The sequence below is a fragment of the Cibotium barometz genome, chromosome 42 (genome assembly GCF_041138505.1).
Source record: "Cibotium barometz isolate CiBa-2024 chromosome 42, ASM4113850v1, whole genome shotgun sequence".
In the NCBI taxonomy this organism is placed as follows: Eukaryota; Viridiplantae; Streptophyta; class Polypodiopsida; order Cyatheales; family Cibotiaceae; genus Cibotium; species Cibotium barometz.
The window spans coordinates 1987125-2005004 of record NC_141087.1 but is presented as its reverse complement, the minus strand read 5'-3'; the positions used below and the strand labels follow the sequence as shown (position 1 = coordinate 2005004).

General features: G+C 46.8%; 1 protein-coding gene across 3 annotated transcripts in view; it reads right to left on the bottom strand.

The window, feature by feature from the left end:
- LOC147614048 (DExH-box ATP-dependent RNA helicase DExH7, chloroplastic-like) overlaps window positions 1–17880 on the bottom strand; it is a 113874-nt gene that overhangs the window by 86884 nt on the left and 9110 nt on the right. For all 3 annotated transcript variants that reach the window (XR_015263052.1, XM_086780593.1, XM_086780592.1), the window contains exon 2: window positions 10540–10648. Coding sequence is in view for 2 of the 3 variants with exons in the window: in XM_086780593.1 (XP_086636719.1) it covers window positions 10540–10648 (109 nt within the window). In the remaining variant the exon portion in view is untranslated. The remainder of the gene's footprint in view (window positions 1–10539; window positions 10649–17880) is intronic.

Here is a 17880-nt window from a genome sequence, read left to right as displayed (position 1 = left end):
GCAGAGGAAATTTCTCAGGTACCTTCTCCGGAGTTTGCACGTTTGCTGCAGATCACTGGTGAGCTTCTACAAGAATATGTGAAGGCAAATAGCGTGCAAATGGCTGCAGTAGATAATGGTGGTGTGGCTGATGTATGCATGGAGACTCCTTTGTTGCTACAACACCTAGCAGATTTTCATGATCGTGCTGCTATCTTCTTCTTTACTGGGCGTATTCCATTGTTGCCTCGTCTTAGAGCATGGTTGGGCCGCTTGGTGTCGCCTGAGGCACTTGAGGAGATTTATGATGGTCCGAGGGGCTTTTATGAAATACTTTTTCGCACTTCGGAAGCCCGTACGGCAGTCTTGGAGCACGTGCCACTCTTTTTGGGTTCATGTGGTTCCGTGGAAGCCTATGGCAGAGTACCAAGATATGTTGCGTCAGGCTTGCCTAGTTTGGGTTGAAGTGAAACAATTCCCACCAATGTTTTGGCGTGTTTTACCAAGTCTCATGCGAGGTATCGGTGATGTCTTGGTGGTGCCTCGAATGACATCTAGAAACCGAAATCGTCTATGCATGTTGTGGGATACTGGGAGACCTAGGCCGACACATTTGCGTGTCAATATGGCTGGGCTGCAACCTTTAATGTATGAATTGAGGTGGGATACATTTGCTAGCCACTGTTTCAAATGTGGTGAGATGGGCACTTTGTCTCCGAATGTCCTAAGAAAGAACAAGTTGTTGCTACCAAGGATATCGTTGATGGGGCAGTTGCCCATGGAAGATGAGCATGACACTCCTTTACATGATGCCCAGCACATGGATGTACATGTGGATGTTCAAAATGAGGTTGAGCAGCCATGGGTGGAAGTACGTGGTAAAAAGACACGATTTGTTGCCCCGCGGGGGGGATTTCTCAGAAGCTGTTTGGCAGGGGCCTTTGCGTACTCATTAGGGGCCCTTACATACATATGCTCGTCGCCCTTTGGGTTCAGGTGCCCAGCAACAGACCAGGATTGAGAGGCCGGGAGGCCGACTTTCTCAAGGTACAGGGGCTCTTGGGGTGGATAGAGTAGGACGCTATCCTATTAGAATTCGCCTAACAAAAGAAGCACAACAACAATTGCCTCTTGTGTTTGGTTCGAAGGGTGAGGTCATCTCGCCATGGGATGGTCATTACCCTTTGGCACGTGCTCGGGAACTCCAAGGGCAGTCTGAGATCACAAATACCATGTCTAAAAATGCAATGCTTCAAAAGGTTTGTGATTTGGCAGATTGTCCTGGGCCTAGTACACGGCCTTGTTGATTCCTTTTCTGGGAAGGCTTACGAAAATTGTACAATGGAATGTAAAGGGTATTTCTTCGCGCCAAAAGCAGTTCAGGCTTTGGCGTACAACTTTTTGTCATGGTTGGGATGTTTTGTGTGCAGTTGAACATAAGCAGCATAAGCTGGCTCGCAAAGCCTATGTATATAAGGGGTTTCATGTTTTCTACAACGGACATCCTGCTTCGCAGTCAGGTGTTATGTTTCCTGTTCGTTCGCAGTTTCAACCTTCTCTTGTGATTCAAGATGTTCATGGAAGATTTCTAGTGATACAGATTGTTTGGGATGATACGCCTTTATGGTTGTTAGGGGTGCCAAATAATGCTCGTGCACGCCGTTTGCTGTGGAATGACTTGTGTGCTCTTTCAATCTCTCATCCTAGCTTTGTGATGGGAGACTTTAATATGTGTGTCTCTAGGGAGCAAGCCACGTCGCCTCATTCTGTAATGGATGGCCCAGAGAGAATGGCGTGGGAAGCTTTTGCAGCAAGGTCACTAAAACAAGACATGTATGTTCGCTTTAAACTACTTGCACGTCTTGATGCTTTGCGGGATGCTAACTGTCAATCTCATCGCTTCTATGATAAGCTGCATCAAAAACATATGCGTGAGAATATTGTTAGGCTGATGGATGCCCAAGGCAACCTTGTTACTCAACCTTCTGAGGTTATTCAGCATTGCATCAGGTTTTATAAAGATTTGCTTGCCCCTCGAGAGGATGTCTCGCCGGCTGTCCTGGCTGCAAGGGAGTCATTGTTTGTTGAAGTACGATATCAAGTTGACCCTGATGTGGCGGTTCAGCTTGATGCTCCTGTTACTCAAGGGGAAGTGGAAGCTGTTCTCTCCAAACTTCCCATGGGAAAGAGCCCTGGTTGGGATGGTTTGACAAATGAGTTTTTCTGAAAATATGCTGATCAGCTTACAGAGCCTTTGACGCTTATTTGCCAAAGGGTTTGGGATGAGGGATATATGCCTGCCGATTGGAAGTTGGGCATACTTCGTTTGTTGCCCAAAGTCCCTTCGCCTACTTCTTTGGCTCAATGGCGCCCGATCTCACTCATGGGTATTATGTATAAAATCTTTACAAAGATTTTTCCCAATCGCTTGCAGAAGGTGCTTCCTACTCTTATTCATCCATATCAATATGGATTTGTGCATGGCAGGAATATTTTGCATAATATTCTTAATGTTCAAATTGGAGTGGATTATGCCAAGGCAAAGAAGCAAGAGATTGTGATGGTGCAGCTCGATCTTGAAAAAGCTTGTGATCATGTCAGCTGGTCTTTCCTTTCTCAGTTAATGACAGCCATGGGCTTTGGTCCCAAAATGACTAATTTGGTGCATTTACTTGGCTCTCGCTCTATCACGCGGATTATGCTCAATGGAGGACTTTCGGATGGTATTTCTCTCACCCGTTCTCTCCGGCAAGGCTGTCCTCTTAGCCCTCTTTTCTTTGCCATTGCCACTCATCCTATGTTATCTCGCCTAGATGCTATGGCATTGCATGGTGAAGTGGTTGCTTTGCATCTCCCTCATGGCAAGCAATTGGTTGCTCAAGCCCTTGCAGATGACACTTTTATGTTTCTCAGGGCCGAAAAAGCCAATATAGATCGAGCAATGGAAGCTTGGAATAATTTTGCATTGGCTTCTGGGCTGAAAATAAATTCAACAAAATCAGCCCTCATTGTATGTACGGAATTCGATCTTGAGGCATTAGGGTGGCAAGGCCGTGTGGTGCATACAGGAGACATTGTTCGTCATCTTGGGTATCCGGTGGGTGTGGATGTGGACCCCCAAGCGCTTCTTGCTTGGATTTCTGCTCGGATCTCGGATAAATTTGTGTATTGGAAAGCTCAAGGGTGGCCTATGCACGTGAGGGTTAAGGTAGCTCAGGTTATTATGCTTAGCATGATTTCCTATTTTTTGCCTTTGCTACCTTGGACGTACAAATCTCTTCTCCGTTTGGTTGCTCCCATTTGGTTTATGCTGTGGAAGAGGCAAGGAAATATTATGGGTCAAACATGGATAGCTAGGAATCACATTACGACGCCCAAAAGAATGGGTGGGGCTGCTTTACTGGATGTCCGCTTGCATATGGTGGCGCGTAGGTGGGCACTTTTTCAGGATATGTGTTTGCAGGAGCAGCCTTGGGTATTCATGGCTCGTGACTTGATTGAGTTGGAGGGATTGTCACATGGACGGACACGCGTGCAGGCTTCATGGTGGGACATTGTGAATGCCGCTCATCCTGTCCGTATTCGCTCATCTCACATTTTATCGCATATTCTCCTTTCTTGGCATGAAGTTCTACTATTGGCTCGGTGGGATCCTGGTCATGAAAGACTGCTTTTGAACTCTTTGCAGTTCGAAACATTTGTGGAGTCGCGTGTCATTGTTTGGCCAGACAGAGATGCTTCACGCATACGACTCAACCGCATGGTCAGGTTAGGCTTGGTTAGAATCCGAGATGCTATGATACCTGGTCGTGAGACAGGCCATATTCGTTTCATCATATTCGGCAGCACTTTAGGGTTCCTCGGACATTTCAGCCACTATGGGTTGACATCATGCATGCAGTTGAGTCTTTTACTCCATTGCCTCGGCCATCTGCAGATCAGCCTTGGCTTGATTGGACACTATGTAAATCTGGTGACTTGATATCACTTTCAGCTAACCAGGTCTATCATAAGCTCGTATCAGAGAAAGATTGGGTTTCAGCCAAGGCCACTAAGGTGTGGGGATTGCACAAGTCTAAATCATGGTGGCAGAAAACTCTTATGCGTGGTTGGCAGTCTAAACACCCTTACCAAGGTAAGGTTTTCATTTGGAGGATGTTGGTGGGAGGGTTACACGGGATCAGCTCAGCCGTCGTAAAATTACATTGGCCTCTTGCTTCTTCTGCACGACATGCACTGAAACAGTTATGCATATGTTCATGAGTTGTCCAGTGGCCCGTCAGATTTGGTCTTTTGTCTCTCGCATTTGGGAGGCAGTAGAGAGGTCTACTGTTTTGGCTCATCAGTGGATACTTGGGATTTGTCCTCAAGTCATTACTTCGGACAGTCACCTTGTGATATTCCATTTCCTTAGATGGACAGGACTTTGGCATATTTGGACTACACGGAATGGGTTCATCTTTGATTCCTTGTCTGGAATACATGGGCACATTCTACGTATCCGCGGTTTGCTGCTTTGGCAGTTTTCTTCTCTTCTCTCAGCTCAGCTACTGGATGCAGATGTTATTTCGTTATGGTCTACGGCGGCCCGGCTCGCTCATCTTTGATGCTTTTATCTGGGATGCTTATTTGGCTAGGAGGCTTTCTTATTAGTGTACAGGTTTGCATGGTCATGATCCTTTAGAGGATCTTTTGTGGGGTTTTTTTTTGGGGCCATAGGTTCTGTGTGAGCCATGTGGCTGATGTACATTTTTACATATAATATAAAACACCATAAAAAGAGAGAGAAACCCCTTGGTTGTTAGCCCCTCGGTGCCTCCTTTAGCTCACCTCCTTCCAAGAGAGAGATTGAGTCAAGCGTGTTGTTCAACCCTTGCACCTCTATGGCCGCCTGCAGTCCTCCTGGCTGCCCGACTGACTGTAGAGAGTCTCCCGCCTTGCACCCGTTGGTGGCTGAAGCCCATACGTGCAACCACCTAGCGTAGAGAGCCTCCACCTGATACCTGCCTGACTGCCCTGACTGGCTGTAGCCCACCTGGCGCCCGTAGCGAACTGTAGCCCGCCTGCCTGTAGCCCATGTGCGCAACAACACCCTATAGCCCATGTGCGCAACACCCTGTAATCCATGCGCGCAACAGTCGGTAGCCCATGTGGCAGCAACCGCCTGGCCCATGTGTGTGCAACAGCCGCCTAGCCTCCCTGTGTGCAGCAGCCGCCTGCAACCCATGCACAGCAGAAGCACCCTGTAGCCTATGGGCAACAGCTTGTAGTACATGCGTAGCAGCAGCCGCCCTGGTCACCCTTGTGCGCAGCAGCCTGTAGCCTATGTGCACAGCAGCCCTGCCTGAAGCCCATGCGCAGCACTTGCATCCTGTAGCCCATGCGCACAGCAACCGCCCTGCTCTTCCACGCGTGCAACCTCCACACGGCGACCTGCTCAAAGGGATGCGCGCCCGCTGTCACACCTATTCCATGCGCCACTCTTCACCTATTTAAAGAGGCGATCGCTTTTCAAAAACGCCAAAAGCAATCAGCAAAATGCATGCTTAAAAATATATTAATATTTTAAACCTTAAAAGGTTTATTAAACCTTACAAACTTCAAAAATCCTTTTTGTCCCTTTTCACACTTGGGCTATATGGGTTTCCTTTACATATCCAAACTGATGCCTTTCACAGTGACCATCCCATGCCCGTGCCCACCTGCTTGTTGTCCAAAGGGAAAAACACAGGATCGTAACACTCTCCGAATCCTGTTAGATCATGGGAAGAGTTCAAGGAGAGGTTCTATGCCCAGTTCTTCCCTCCCAATGCATTGAATGAGATAACAATGAAATGAGATTGGGTGAAGTAAAATGAGGGAGAAACGGTGAATGTATATGTGCAAAAGTTTTGGAAAGTGCTTTTGGAGATGTCTCCATTTATGCATGTCACCAAGGCGAAAAGAAAGAGAAGGTTTCAATCGGGATTGCAACCCGTGTACAAAGAAGGACTATAAATGTATCCTCGTCACACCTTACACCAACTAATCACAGCCACCTCTACCACCGAGCAATGGGAACTCAAGTTGAGTCAATCCAAAAAGGCTAAACCCTCATTTCAAGGCAAAGAGAGGACTGTCCAAAACTTGCAAAATAATGAACAGCCACCTAAAAAGGACCAAAACCAAGATAAGAATTATCCTAAGGCTGGAAATAACTCTACCAACAAGCGTCCCTTCAAAGTGAGAGACTATGGTCTCACTCCGGAGCTGAAAAAGTAATATATAAGCGAGAGGAAATGTTACTTGTGGTAGGACTGAACGTATTGTAAATGCATGTCCAAACAAGCAAAAGCGTGATAATACGAATGCATCAAAGCCCAATGTGCATATGGTTCTGGATGTGCAGGGCAACACTTCACATGATAGCAGAGACAGGATTGTACGTAAAGCTTGGACACAGCTTAAGGATCAACCCGTTTCGTTCATGTTTGATGATTGTGCAACTCAGAACTTTATATCTATACAAATGGCAGCTCTTTTGGGTATTGAAGTGGAGGACATGGATCCACAAATTGAAGCAGGGACTGCCTTTGTTGGTAGAGAAGTGCAGGTTCTGCCTATTATTGGCAAGTTGAACATACACATTCAAGGCTATGTGGATCATGAGAACTTTCTTGTAGCGCCTTTGAATGGCTGTGATGTATTGCTTGGAAAGCCTTGGCACAAACGCATTGATCCTTGCAAGGCTTACAAGACCAACACGATCACCTATGTGATTGATGCTAGTGAAGAGGGTGATACCATTCCCCTTGTATCTCATGTAAAAAATAAGAAAGTAATGAAAAAGAGTGTTTTGCGTACTTATTTTTTTTACAGGATCATGTTGAAGAAAATAATGTGCTTGTAAACACTCTTAGTAATGACAAGCTGAAATTCTTGCAAGACTACAATGATTGTTTTGCTAATGAGTTGCCACCCGTACGATCAGAAGATCATCGCATTGATCTTGTGCCAGGTAGCTCACCACCCCTAATAGGCCAGTCTATCGTGTAAGTGCATCCCAAAAGGAGAAAATCATGACGCAGGTAAATGAGCATCTTGAGAAGGGTTTGGTTCAACCAAGCTCTTCCCCATATTGTTCACCCGTCCTCTTGGTTCAAAAGAAGGATGGATCTTTTTGTATATGTGTGGATTATAGAGCTTTGAATAAGCTTACCATCAAGAATTGGTTTCCAATTCCACGCATAGACGACATCCTTGACAAGTTGGATGGATCGGCATGCTTTAGCCAAATTGATCTCAAGACTGGGTATCATCAAGTGCGTGCAATGCCTAATGTACATAAAACTGCTTTCAGGAGAGCATTTGGGCTTTATAAGGATCTTGTTATGTCTTTTGGTCTTACAAATGCCCTAGCTACATTCAATAGAATGATGGATCACATATTCCGTGGGTACAAGAAATTTACGGGTGTCTTCTTTGATGACATCCTAGTCTTCTTGAAGACCAAAGAAGAGCATAGAGCTCATTTGGCTATTGTCTTTAAAGAACTCCGTAATTATAAACTCTTCATCAATGCAACGAAGAGTGAGTTCTTCTTGTTAGAGGTACATTATCTTGGGCATATTGTGTACAAAGATGGAGTGCGGATGGATCCTGCAAGGATTGATGCAATTCGGAATTGGCCCAAGTTCAGATCAACGCATGAGTTTCGTAGTTTTCTTGGATTATGCTCTTATGACCACAGGTTCATTCGGAACTTTGCATGGATCCTTCTCCTTCGCATGACTTGGACAGGATAGATTTCTTATCCAAACTAAATTGTCAGAGAAGTATATGAGGATGGCCAATTTCCTCTCTATGTTTAATTTTCAGATCTTGCACACCCCAGGAAAGAAGAATGTAGTGGCAAATGCATTGTCGCGACAGCCATATGTAGCAGCTATCTCGGTTGAGACTGAGCTTCTTTGCCTTGGCTTGAGAGCACAATTACGGCTGTAGGTATGTACACGCAAAAGCCTAGGCATACATGCTTGATTTCTGATGTTGATCTCTGATTTGTGACTGATGATTTTTAGACTGAACTCGACTTTCCCTTTTATATGTTTCACGAAGCTCAGTCGGCTACCCCTACAGCCTGTCGGCCAGCAATAAATGCCCACGACTAGCACATAGTGTTGTCGACTGCCTGGGCTGGTCCACCGGTGGCTGGTCGACTGATTGGTTAGCTAGCTACCACGCCTGGCCGACTAGGGACCAAGTCTATGATGACTTGGTCGACTGCTTGTAAAATCCATTAAGCCTGCCACCTGGCCTAAAAGGGTGGCTAGGGGTACAAAGTACCCCTTGCAAGGCATTGCCCAAGTTAGGGCTGCCTTGGGGATGGCCCCCTTCTACTTGAAATGCAACTACATGCTTCTAATGCATCTACTGCTATGGCTAACATCTACATGCATCTGAATGATGAGCACTTGTTGAATTCTCCACAGTGGATTAAGAGGACTGACCTGACACTCTAAGGCTGGGAGACTGGCCAATGTAGCTCGCGCCTGACATGTCCCGGACTACACTCACAAAGAGGTCACCGCATAAGACAAATATATCCTAAAAGATACTACTTCTGTACATGATTCTTGCATTGTTGATGAGCCAATTTGTCGTGTACCACAGTGCATGGGTACATGTGACAAGAAGAGTTCAAGGAGAGGTTCTATGCCTAATTCTTGCCTCCCAATTCATTGAAAGAGATAACAATGATGTGGGATTGGGTGAAGCGGAATGAGAAGTAAATGGTGAATGCATATGTGCAAAAGTTTTGGAAAGTGCTTTTGAAGGTGTCTCCATTTATGCATGTCACCGACGCGAAAAGGAAGAGAAGATTTCAATCAGGATTGCAACCCGTGTACAAAGCGGGACTACAAAGGTATCCTAGTCACACCTTACACCAACTAATTGCAGCCACCATTGCCACCGCGCAATTGGAACTCAAGTTGAGTCGATCCAAAAAGGCTAAACACTCATTTCAAGGCAAAGAGAGGCTATCCAAAACTTGCAAAATAATGAATAGCCACCTAAAAAGTTTCAAAACCAAGATAAAAATGGGCCAAAGGCTAAAAATAAGTCTACCAAGAAACGTCCCTTCCGAGGGGAAATGCTTCACTTGTGGTAGCATGGAGCATATTGCAAATGCATGCCCAAAAAAGAAGCGTGATAATTCGAATGCATTAAAAGCCCAATGTGCATATGGTTCCGGATATGCAGGGAAACACTTCACATGATAGCAAAGACAAGGTTGTATGTAAGGCTTCGGGACAGCTTAAGGATCAGCCCGCTGTGTTCATGTTTGATGATTGTGCAATTGAGAACTTCATATCTACACAGATAGCAGTTGCTTTGGGTATTGAAGTGGAGAACATGGATCCTCAAATTGCTGCAGGGGCTACCTTTGTTGGTAGAGAAGTGCAGGTTATGCCTATTATTGGCAAGTTGCACATACACATTCAAAGCTATGTGGATCATGAGGACTTTCTTGTAGTGGCTTTGAATGGTTGTGATGTATTGCTTGGAAAGCCTTGGCACACATGCATTGATCCGTGCAAGGCTTACATTGATTCATGAGCATTGATCTATGCAAGGCTTACATTGATTCATTTGCTTACTTGCGGAGAACCCTCCCTCCAAGATTCTCATGAACTCAGAGACCTTTCTTTTCAGCAACTAGAAGTGTTTTTGCATTGTTTCTGAACGAAGTAGTAGCTGCACCACTCTCAGACAACTATGAATGTACATTGATTCTTCTAATAAGACAGTGATTTCACTTTTAAAAAATGTGTGCGCATGTGTATCTATGTATGTATGGGCTCATGATAAGTAACAAGCTGCCTGCTTGTTGTACACCGCTCGGTGGACATAGCTGAAGACCGTCCGGCCTTCAGCAGGAGCAAGCAAGCATAAGGTATATTAAATAATAACAGTTGCCGACAGCGTGGCCTGGATAGTGCAGCAGCATGATGGTTGATGCCTACAGACAAGGTACTCAGTTCAAACCTGCTTGCTAGCGCACACAGCCTGATGCACTCATGTGCATTGTGCTCTTGGGAGCTGCAGAAAAGTGCATATCATTTGCAGCACTGTGCGCAAAAGTGAAAAGGCACATTCTTGACACTTGCTTTTTTTTTAATGGAGAAGACAGCATGATCTTCAAAGTGGAGACCACAAAATATAAACAAAGGCAGGGATAACAACAAAAACTGCTCCATATTTATGTGGATCCGGATGTATAGACATACATACAATTGTATGGACGTACATACAATTGTATGTATGTACGTACATACATATGTATGTATGTAATGTACATATTTATGTATGTATGTTTGTGTTGTATATAGGTCAATGTGATGTATTGTATGATTGTATGATTGCACTGTACCGTAAGTATTGTATTGTTATATTCTACTGTAATGTAATGTATTGTATGTATGTAATGTATGCATGCATGCACTGCACAATGTGATATGAAAATGATTTTGATTTAAAAACTAGAAGAGCATTATCAATTTCAGAATTTGGCCATACCTTCCATTTCCTCATTAGTCGTACCACTAGATGAGAACTTCTTGGGCAGTTCGTGCCCTCTTAGGTTCAAGCAAAGCCAGTCAAGTACAGCCTCCAATGTGGCCTCACCCTGTAGGACAGATTACATTATAAAATTTCGCAATACACATATGCTAATGATATATAAGACACTTATGCACAAAAAACATTACAGGAAGGGAGCAAGTGTAGCTTTTCTAAAAATTTACTTGTGCGTAATGTGAGCATACAAGTGAAACGACAAGAGCAGGATTTTTTTTGCCAACATATGCACTCAAGAGTCAAATCACTTGCAAAGAAATAAAAATACCATTGTTCATGAGCAGCTGGAGCTCCCGTGTATGACCTGCCCACCTCTCCCCACAAACCCGCCCCCTCCCTATCGCTTTCCTGCGCTCTCCTGCCTTCTCCCCCTCTCTTGCTTCACAAGCCAGCCCCACCCCTTTCCTGTCCTACCTTTCTCAGGGCACCGCCCCCTGTTTCCACCCCTCCTCCACCCTCTTTCGCCTCCTTCCTTTGCCCCTCCTTTTCCCTCCTATCATCATTCTTTCGCCTTCCTTCGCTGCCCCCCTCCATCACCCTGTCCTACCCCCCTCCGCTCACATCACCAACTCCCCCCTTCTGCCAGCTGGCATCCCGCCCCTTCCTCCCTTTCGCTGGCCCCCCTTTTCCTGCCTTCCTTCTCCTGTTATCCCTTTTCTTTCTCTGCCCATCTCTTTGTTCTGCTCCATCCACATCCCCACCCCCCCTTATATTGTTTGTATATGGGCTCCACCGATCCATGATGATTCATGGTTGTATCCAAACACATGCACACTTTTTCTTTTCTTTCTTTTCTTCCGATGACCGGAAGAACACAGTTGTATTATTTTTTGTCTCATAGGCCGACTTTGGCCTCTCGTAGACGTTAATATATCTTTCTTTCTTTTCTTTCTTTCTCAGCTGGTTCGCATACACCCGTGCCTATTCGACAACTGGTGGCATCTTTTAGCATCTCCCTTTTTGGAGGACTCCATGGCAGCCGCTCCATCTATCCTGTCCAAGGCCACCATCAGATGTCACTATCCGAAGCGGACCTCCAGCTATAACAGACCAGCCTGTGGACAGATCCGAGACCTCCTTCAAGCCACACTCGTCAGTGAGCAAGGGCGCATCGTGGACATCCACATTCTTCTCAAGTTGGACTTGCCCTCCTTGGCAGCGAAGGCCCTGGCAACGAGCCCACTTGCAGTGCAAGGCTCCCAGGTGCACCTTGCCCTGTGGAGGCATGGCTTCTCTCTAGACTCGGACCCAATTTCTGGCGTCTCACACTTCCCGATATTGGTATGCTTTCCGGGCATCCCCAAACAGTATCACACCCTCTAAAGATTGGGTGCTCTTTGAGATAGGTTCTTAAGCCCCACCCCAGCCCCCCACCCCACCATGGCAGCTGCTATTGCGAGGGCCCCCGTCAATTCGAGTCCTCACCTCCTCCCCAGAGAACCTACCTTGCCAAGTCGTAATCTCTCATCGCAACAACAGCTCCCTCAACAGGTAGAATTCACAAGACTACCCCCAGGCAATGTTTTGTGTGATCAGCAGATGGACCACCTCATGCAGGCCTGCCCTTGTTGGCACTCAAATACTGGACAACCATCGAGAGCCCCAGAGAGGAAGAGCCCAATGCAGAGCCAGCTCATGGCCCCGCCGAATGTCTCATCTGTGCCAACCACTTTGCCCCCCCTTGCAGCAATTCCAGCAGTGCCACCACTGACAGGTGGAGAGCCGCATCAGGCCCTACTGGAGCCTAATGGGCAGCAGTGGCGGACCCCTCACAGTCGCCATCGTCACCCTCGTGCTAGACATGGTGGGGACCACCCTCCTACCCAAGGTAACGGTTCCGACATGGACATTGGAACCATTAGAAGCATCTACTCCACAATCCACCCCAATCCCCCTAGGGATCTTCCCAAGCAGGCTCAGGCCGCTGATGCAGAAGTTCGGCGTCCGCTCCCAGGCAGCTGGATAGTCCGACCCTCACCCCCTTCCTCCACAAGCACCTCCCGTGGAGGCCTCCCCGCTGTCTTCAAGATCCACACCCTCCCTTTCTCCTGCACCCCCCCCCCCCCCCCCCGTTAGAGCCCTTGGAGAACTGATGTGGTGGAAGTACTGACACCAAAATAGAGGGGACTGAGGGCACTGCCTTCAGTATTTCTTCGCGATGGAAGCCTCCAAAACAGTCCCCAACAGTCGGTATTAGCATTCTAGTTATATTATTATTATTATTATTTCTGTTGCGTAGGGTAGCTAGCAGCTGGCTGGTCACGAGCGCTACAGTCTCTGCAAGCCTTCATGGGCAGCCTGAGAGAGAGAGAGAGAGAGAGAGAGAGAGAGAGTAGCCATCATTAGGGCAACCTGTAACGTGGTAGAGGCTACTGTGCAGCAAGAGAGCCTCCAAATCATTATAAATGATTAAATACCCTTGCCTTCAGTATTTCTTCGCGATGGAAGCCTCCAAAACAGTCCCCAACAATCGGTATTCTTCATGGGCAGCCTTCAAGAGAGAGAGAGAGAGAGAGAGAGAGAGAGTAGCCATCATTAGGGCAACCTGTAACGGTGGTAGAGGCTACTGTGCAGCAAGAGAGCCTCCATTAATGAAGAGAGAAGGCTCCAATTTATAGATTTGGGCCTCCCATGAGCTAAAATGGCAAGAGAAGGCTACAATGACAAGTGGAGAGCCACACAATAGCTTAAGTGACAAGGCCACTTGTCTCACTTTGATCCATTTTCTAACAAGTGTCAGGCCACTTGTCTCACTTTGGTCCACTTTCTTGCCACATGTCCCAATCTAAAAGATGGGTCCTTCCATAATCTTTACCTCTAAAAATATCCCAACTAGTAGACATTCTGTCATAGGCACTTTGCCAACTCTTGGTATCTGCTCAATTCCAGATGTAATGATGCAAACAGACTTTCCGTCGGAGTCGGGCCAAAAATAGCAACTCTCCTAAATTTTAGGAGTGTGGTCCTTTGTATCCTAGGATAATCCCCCATTCCCAAAGCTTGTACTTTCCAAATATTTAGACATCCTGGAGTCCGCCAAACCCCTTTCATACTGGGAAATGTCCAGGCTGGTGACACACGAGTTGGTTCAGCTCTTTGTGGAGCAGTTGTACAAGCTTTATGGACTACCTGAGGAGACTGTGAATGACAAGGATCCCGAAGTCACTGCACAATTTTGGCAATCCGTATTTTCCAAATTGGAAACACGCTTGAGTATGTCATCTTCGGATCATCCACAGTCAGATGGTCAGACAGAGAGGACTAACCAGACTATGGAGGATATGTTGAGGGCGTATCTCCATGAGACAGTCTGAGTGGGAAAGGTACCTCCCACAGATTGAGTTTGCTTATAATAGTAGTAAGCATGCGGCTACTGGTTATAGCCCATTCATGCTTATGTATGGTTATCAACCAAAGTCACCTATAGCCATCTTAAAGTCCCCAAGGACTCTAAAACGATGAGAACTGGTAAGGTTTACAAGCTGTCTTCTCAATGTTGTGGTCCTTATCAGATCACAAAGAAGATTAGTGAGGTAGCTTATCGGTTAGCACGTCGTTATGGAATCAAGATTCACCCTTTTTTTCACATCAGTCGTTTAAAGGAACGTCTGGGTGAAGGTGATGCGATTGTCCCAGTGAAGGAGATCCCTAACCTCAAAGATATGACTAGGTCTATTCCCTTAGAGCCCGAGTTGGTTCTGAATCAACGTACAAAACGGTCTCGGAATACCGTTTCTTCATAGTACTTGATTAAGTGGAAGGGACGGTCTGAGGTCGAGGCTACATGGGAGTCAGTGCGTAGTTTGAAGAGTCGATTCCCCAAATTCATTGTTGAGGACATCAATGGTTCATAAGGGGGGAAGTATGTTGCGTCCCAGGGCTAACCAAGGTTAAGACCCTCGGGTTGGGTTAACCATAGCCCAGGGTTAGGCATCTTAAGTGAGGGGATTAGTAGCTTTTATGAGACGTGCTATATTTGGCTCCTGGTTTATAGGAGGCCTATATAAGTCACTTCTGTTAGCACATTCATCCCCAGTTTCTGTCCATTTTTTGTGTCCTTTTGGTCCCTTTTGCATGGCCCTTGCTTGTGGGCTGGCCACCCCTTTTTCTAGTATTTTTTTGGGATTTTTCCCAGCCTTTCTGGCATTTTCCAGTCGGCCTTGTCCAGTAGCTCCAGTCGGCCAGCTTTCCCCTACTATAAATAGTGGGTGCTAGCCTCTCTTTTCTCATTCAGTCTCGTACATATTTTGCTCCCTCACTTATGAGACTTGTAGTGTCTCTTGCTTGGGACTGTTTTGCTTCAGTATAAAGGCATAGTTTGCTCCATATCTCTCTCTCTCTCTTGCACTCTCTGTTCAGCACATTCTAGTGCCACTCTGCTTCCGCTCTGTGCACTCTTTCAACTTCATGGGTCAATTTTGAGAGGGAGCTCCTCAAACTTGAACTTGAGGCCTTGAGACTACTCCATGCTTACATCCAATGGGTGTGTACTAGTGGTATGGGATGCCAGGGACTTTGAAGATGGAGCCATGTCTCGGATGCTACTGTCCCCCTTGCTCGAGGGTCAGCCTAAATGGCTCTATGGTTGGGCGGTGAGCATGATGCTATGTCCTTTTGTTTCCATGTTTATGCTTAATCGTAGGGTTTATCAGGTTGGGGCTTTACACTGCCCATGAAGAATACCGACTGTTGGGGACTGTTTTGGAGGCTTCCATCGCGAAGAAATACTAATGGCAAGAGTATTTTATCATTTATTATGATTTCTAGCCATTGTACTTGTACCAGTCCTTGTACTCGTTGTACCTACTGTACCAGCCACTTTACTAGCTATACTTATTGTTCCAACCATTGTACCTGCTATACTAGCCCTTGTACTTGTTGTCCTTGCCATTGTACTTGTGTCCCTCCAAAGGCAAGAGTAAGTGAAGCGCAGCCTTGCAACCTGCCTGTATGCGTTTTTTTTTTCAGAAAATCGGCCTTCAAACCAGCGCTGCCCGCCAGCCTCACTTTTCCCAAAAAGCGAGAGAGAGAGAGAGAGAGAGAGAGAGAGAGAGAGAGGCGTGTACTCCAAAAGTGGAGTAGCCCCCGCCCCCCCCCCCCCCCCCCCTAGGGGCCACTTATGGTTTTTGAAACCTTCCTAGGGGCCACCCAAGGTTATAAACCTTATGAACTTTAATCCCTTGGTCCCCCTTCACACTTGGGGTTGTCCACAAATGTTACCTTTTTGATTGACAAAATGATCTTAGCCAGTTGGTACTTGGAAGGTGAGGCCATTCCTTGGTGGACTCAGTGGGCTCATGCCCACACCAGATCAGGTATGGCCGCTTATGGGTGGGACGAGTTCGTCCGTGACCTTAAGCAGCGGTTTTTACCGCCCCACTACCTTGAGCGACTCGAAGACGAGTTCAGGGGTGCGCGTCAGAATGCGCAACCAGTCCTTCAGTTTGCCAATAGAATTTCGACCTTGTGTCTACAATTAGGCTTATCTGATGCAGACAAGAAAGGGCAGTTTTTGTATGGCCTAGACACGCAAATTCCAATGGGAGGTGCGTATGTTTAGGCCAGCCACCTTTGAGGACGCACTCTCGCTTGCGCAGAGTGCAGAAATGAAACACAATGGTGGCAAGCCCAAGACTTCCCAGCCGGCTTCTCCCAAGGCTAACGCCTCGGGGGGCAAAAGCCAGAACCAGACGGGGTCTTCCCCAGGACAGAGCCCGGGAGCCTCTGGCTCCAAGAACTCGAACAATGCGTCTAAGCTTACTCCAGACCAAAAAGCGGAGGCAGGCAAGACAGGTGGCAAGTTGAGTGCTGAGGAGCTTTCTCAGTACAGGAAGGAGGGTAGATGTTACTTTTGTCACACAAAAGGACATACTTCTCGGGATTGTCCGAAGAAGCCTCCAAAGGCCGCCGCCGCCTCCACAGCTTCCGTGGTGAGCACAGCTCCCCCACAGATCCCAGCGGCTACCCCTACTTCTTCAACCCCCGGTGCTTCAGTTGGAGCAATTATTAGCCAGGAGCTCGAAGATAAGCAGAAGGGCGCCCATGACCAGGAGTATGAGCGCAACGAATTGCTCAAGTCCTTTGGCTACATAGGTGGCCAGAGAGTCGTTGTCTTGTTTGACAGCGGCAGCACGGAGGATGTGATCACGGAAGAGGCCGCTAGGCGTGCCCGTTTCGAGCTGACTCCGGTGGACAAACAAGTTGAGGGTTTTAGCACAGGTATGACAACGAGCGTCAAGTATGAAGCTCTAGGTGCTAAGTTAGTCATTCAGGGCATAGAGTTTGTGCGTGACTTTATGGTTGCCCCTCTTGTAGGAGCAGACATAATTTTGGGTATCCAGTGGTTTCACAAGTTCCTTCCTGATGTCAAGTGGGACAAGCACACGTTCCAGATTGATCGGAATGTGTCAAACACCCCGGTGACCATTAAGTGTGAGCCAGGTATTCCAAACTTTCCGCTCATAAGCCACTTGCAGGCTAAGTGAGCAGTCAAGAAAGGCGCACAGTGTGCGATGATTTACATCCAGACAGCCCAGACGGTGGCCAGTGCTTCCGAGAAGTACTCGGTTCTCCATGAAAAGTTCCAGAAAATTTTTCTTCGGGACAGTCTCCCTCCCCAGCTTCCCCCGTCCAGACCGGAGGATCACAAGATTGACCTCCTCCCAGGCTCGGAACCCCCGAGCAAGTTTCCGTATCGCCTTTCTAAGGCAATGGAATCGGAGTTGGACCGCCAACTCCAAGAATTGTTGCAAGCTGGCTTCATCCGTCCCAGCGTGTCGCCATTTGCAGCACCGATCTTATTTGTCAAGAAGAAAGATGGGTCTTCTCGGTTGTGTGTCGATTATCGTGCACTCAACAAGCTGACTATCAAGAGCAGATTCCCGATGCCTCGAATTGACTATATTCTCGAGAGGCTGAATGGAGCTAAGGTGTTCTCTAAATTGGATTTAAAGAGTGGGTACCACCAGGTTCGGATTGTTGAGGGGGACATCCCCAAGACAGCTTTCCGTACAGAACGGGCCCACTATGAATTTGTGGTCATGCCATTTGGTTTGACGAACGCCCCAGCTACATTTAACCGCATGATGATGCGTATTTTCCGGGAGTTGATTGGAGTGTGTGTGTTCATATTTCTGGACGACATACTCATATTTTCAGCTACAGTTGAGCAGCATGACATTGATGTGGAGAAAGTCCTTAAGTTGCTGGAAAGCAACGAGCTCTATGTCAATGAAAAGAAGTCAGAATTTTATCTGTTCCAGGTACATTACTTGGGATATA